Source organism: Mesitornis unicolor, unplaced genomic scaffold (assembly GCF_000695765.1).
Source record: "Mesitornis unicolor isolate BGI_N332 unplaced genomic scaffold, ASM69576v1 scaffold1130, whole genome shotgun sequence".
In the NCBI taxonomy this organism is placed as follows: Eukaryota; Metazoa; Chordata; class Aves; order Mesitornithiformes; family Mesitornithidae; genus Mesitornis; species Mesitornis unicolor.
The window spans coordinates 1-4,574 of record NW_010160018.1 but is presented as its reverse complement, the minus strand read 5'-3'; the positions used below and the strand labels follow the sequence as shown (position 1 = coordinate 4,574).

At 41.6% G+C, this 4,574-nt stretch overlaps 1 protein-coding gene across 1 annotated transcript in view; it reads left to right on the top strand.

The window, feature by feature from the left end:
- Window positions 1-2,275, top strand: part of LOC104543749 (disco-interacting protein 2 homolog A-like) — a gene marked incomplete at both ends in the record, with an annotated part of 27,452 nt that extends 25,177 nt beyond the window's left edge. The window contains 2 exons of the mRNA XM_010188429.1: window positions 918-1,032; window positions 2,136-2,275. Coding sequence (XP_010186731.1) covers window positions 918-1,032; window positions 2,136-2,275 — 255 coding nt within the window. The remainder of the gene's footprint in view (window positions 1-917; window positions 1,033-2,135) is intronic.
- Window positions 2,276-4,574: the final 2,299 nt, after the last annotated feature.

Genomic DNA, 4,574 nt, shown 5'->3' with positions numbered 1-4,574 from the left:
GGAATGCAGCATGGTTGCCTATTTTTGTTCTTGTACACTAGAAAATCAATAGTATTTCATTTTCCTTGGAGTTGCATGATGAGAGGTCAGCAAATTGTAATGGCTGAAGATGAACACTTGAAATGGCCTTGCTAAGGTTATATTTGTTGTAAGCACTGATTCTTAGAAAGTTCATCAGCTTGTTCTATAGTAAAATACCACGTATATGCTAGTGATGCCACTACTTTTTCACTGCTGTTTACACTTACTAGCTATATTTAGCTGTGTGAATTCATTTTTTTAACTTCATCTTTTCATCAGCGCTGTACACTTAATATGAATTGACATGAAATTATACCTAGGATGTAGCATAATCGGTGAAGTTGGCTGTTTGCATTATGTGCTGCAATTCCACAGCTGTAAAGTACAAACCTGTAGGTGATGAGGTGTCCTCTTGCTTTTTAGACTGAGTGCTGAAGGCCAGGTAGAGTTCTGAACTGAAGCGAGGATATGTATGTCAGAAGCATTTGATGTTGACTTCTAAATGCTTTGGTTTTGTGATCTCTATAAGAAACACTCATATAGGAGCTATATAGGAAGCAAAGAGATACAGTTACGCTTAGTGACAAAATATTCTGATGGCTAAAGAACTTTCCATGATGTTAAGCATTAGGGAGTGCTGCCAAAGAAAGAGTATGCAGTTGTGAATTTCATTCAATGAATTAGTTTTTAACCACTGAGTTTTTTCTCCAAATCTGACATCTAAGAGTAGGCTGGAGTGTCTGTTAGGCAGTTTGAAAGTATATTGGTTTTGAGCTGGTTTTGTCCAGCTGTATTTGTATAGCTGAGCTGAAAGTAAGTGTAGACTTTGAAATCCTGCAACTTAAACTTTCCTACCCTTGGCAAAGTGTTTCCAACTGTGTAATTGTTCTTTTTAGGGTCAATATCTTCATGTGATGCGTTCCTGAATGTATTTCAATCCAGAGGTTTAAGACCAGAAGTAATCTGTCCCTGTGCTAGTTCTTCAGAGGCACTAACTGTTGCTATTCGCAGGTAATTCTCTCTTCTCACAAGTGAACTGAAGCATTTCTTGACTATTGAAATGTATCTGGTGTTAAAACGGTAGTCAGAAAAGAGCATTACCCAGATAAAGATGCCCAAAGACTTAGACAGAGGAAGTCTGAGGCTGGAAGGTATCTCTTTAACTGAAAGATGTGTGATTTTTGTTTGTTTTCTTTTAAATTTTAAATATTTAAATATTTATTTTCTGAAAGTAGTCAGCCATGAGTTTTGTTGGGTTTTTTACTGCTTGGGAAAGCAAGTTCTAATCCTAACTGATATTGCTGGAGGACTTTTATAAAATGCCACAAAAGTCAAGACTGTTACTTATTTGTGAGGGAAACTATACTGACTCTTCAAGTAATTGCGTAAATACAATGTCTTGTAAATACAGAGGCTAAAGAAAGAAAAAAATATTCGTAACTGGTCTGAAAAATACCATTGGATTTCTGGACATAGCAAGGGGATGCTCTGAAAAAAGGAAATACTTTGGTTATTGATAGACATAGGGATGGAATATGCTGAAAATTTTTGACAGTGGTTTTGATCAAAATGTGCTTTTTCAGAAAATCAGAAAAACAAAAAAGTTTCAGTTTTTAGAGAGTACGTTCTCTGGTGAGAGAACTGACATTTCCCAATTTAAAAAAACCTGCACTTAGAGAACTGTTTTTCACAACAGCACCTGGAATCTTTTGCTCTGTTCCATTCTGAAAGTTGAACAGTTAAACACAGTGGAGTTGTGTCCTTAATCAGAGGACTGCTGAGAGTAAGAAGTGTCAAGCCCTCCAAACTCTTCCTGATTTTTTTCCTGGTGTTTAGAAAATTTAGCCTTTGAATGCTTATTCTTGACACTTTACCCATAATAAAATTAAATCCTCTCTGTACCATTTTAAAGGGGGAGGAAGCTGTGTGATATTTTTCATCTCTTTTTTTCATCTAGTTAAAATATGTTCCCAGTCTTGAACTCTTGTTCGTTTAAAATGAGAAACCATTATTTCCCTTGACCCTAACAAGCCTGAGAGAATTGCACAGTGGTTTTGAGGACCTTATTGCCATTGATCTGCTGATTCATATCTACTTGACTTTCTGTTTTTCAGACCTCCAGAACTGGGTGGGCCTCCTCCAGGAAAAGCAGTGTTATCAATGAATTGTCTGAGTTTCGGGGTGATAAGAGTGGATACAGAAGAGAAGTTATCAGTGTTAACTGTACAGGACGTTGGTCAGATTATGCCTGGAGGTAGGAAAGCATTTCATGTAGATTTAAGCATACTCCACATAAGTTGTCTTTACTATTGTACTTGTGGTAATGAAATAAATAAAAATGTCAAATAACAAATGCTTTTAAGGTACTGTGACTTATGTTTTGATGCATTACCTAAATACATGGTGATTAAGAACTGTCTCAAATATATTATTCAGTGTTTCCAGTAGAGATTAATCCACGATAAATTTGAATGACTATAGGTTTTGGTATAGGCAGATACTTTTGGCTGGTCTGCAGCGTTGTGTTATTGCTCACTTGTTGGTATTAGTGCTGACTGACATACAGCTATGTAATAACAAATACAGCAGAACAAAACAAAATGTAGAGCATAGTAAGAAATACTGTCTTTCATCCAGGAGTGATAGTCTGTGTGTTGGAATAAAATAAAGTAGAATAGAAGTTGGAAGAGATCTGCAGTGATCCTCACCCTGACCTCTTGAGGGCTGACCAAAAGCTAAAGAATGTTAAGGACAGTGTCTAAATGCCTTTGAAACAGACAGGCTTGGGGCATCAGTCATCTCTCTAGGAAGCCTGTTTCAGTGTTTGACTGCCCTCTTGGTAAAGAAATGTTTCCTAATGTCCAGTCTGAACCTTCCCTGGCACAGCTTTGAACCATTCCCAGGCATCCTGTCATTGGATCCCAGGGAGAAGAGATCAGCACCTCCACCTCCATGTCTCAGGAAGCTGGAGAGCAGCGAGGTCACCCCTCAGCCTCCTGTCCTCCAAATGAGACAAACCCAAAGTCCTCAGCCACTCCTCATAGGACATGCCTTCCATCCCTTTCACCTTTTTTGCTGCCCTCCTCTGGGTGAATTCATGTACCTGGGATCACAGAGACATGGTGGGATACAGTCTTTTTCAGAAGGACAGGAGGAGGAGCTGCCTTTTACATGAGAGAATAGTTGGAATGCATGGAGCTCACCTGAGGATGGATGAGGAGCCAATTGAGAGCTTATAGGTAAGGATTAAAGAGCAGACCAGTAAGGGTGACGTTGTAGTGGGTGTCTGCTATAGATTCCGTGACCAGGAAGAAGTGCATGAGGCCTTCTGCACACAACTAGAAGCAGTCTCATGTTCGTAGCCCTGGTCCTCATGGGGCACTTGATGGGAGCCACCTTGATGTGTGCTGGTGGCACAGCATGACAGGGCATAAGCAATCCAGGAGATTCCTGGAGAGCATCAATGACACATTCTTGATCCAACTGATAGAGGAGCCAGTGAGGAGAGGCTCTTTGCTGGATCTCATAAATGAGGAGACAGTCATTTGGGATGTGAAGGTCAAAGGCTATAGTGACCATGAGATAGTAGAGCTTATGATCCTGAGAGGACGGAGCAGGGCTAAAGCAGGATCACAACGCTGCACTTCAAGAGAGCAGACTTTGGCCTCTTCAGGGATCTGCTTGGTAGAGTCCCATGAGATAAGGCCATGGAGGGGAGGGGGGCCCAATAAAGCTGGTTAATATTCAAGGATCACCTCCTCCAAGATCAAGAGCAGTCCATCCCAAAAAGCTGGAAGTCGGGCAGAAATGCCAGGAGTCCTGCGTGGATAAACTAGGAGCTCCTGGCAGAAGTTATACGTAATAAGGAAGTGTACAGAAGGTGGAAGCAGGGGCAGGTAACCTGAAAGGAACACAGAGACACCATCTGAGCGTGCAAAGATGATGGGGTAAGGAAAACCAAAGCCCAGCTCGAATTGAATCATGGGAGGGATATTATAGACAAGAAGAGCTTCTGTAAGTACATAGGCGACAAAAGGAAGACCAGGGAAAATGTGGGCCTGCTGCTGAATGAGATGGAGGACCCGGTGACACAGGACATAGAAAAGGGTGAGATACTGAATGCCTTGTTCACCTCAGTCTTCACCATCCTGACAGACTTTCAGAAATCCCAGGTCCTGGAGACCTGGGGGAAGCAAGGAAGACATACCCTTGATAGAGGAGATGAAGTTAAAGAGTACATAAGCGAACTGCACATGCACAGATCCATGGGCCCTGATGGGATTTTCACGTGTGAGTGCTGATGGAGCTGTTTGATGTCATTGTGAGGCCACTCTCAACAGTCTTTCAATGGCCATGGTGATTGGGAGAAGTGTCTGAGGACTTGAGGAAAGCAAATGTCACTACTGTCTTCAGGAAGGGCAAGAAGGAGAATCCAGGGAACTACAGGCTGGTCAGCCTCACCTCAGACCCTGGGAGGGTGATGGAACAGCTAATTCTGGAAACACTTTTGTCTGGCACATGGAAGACAACCAAGCGATCAGGCCCAGTCAGCA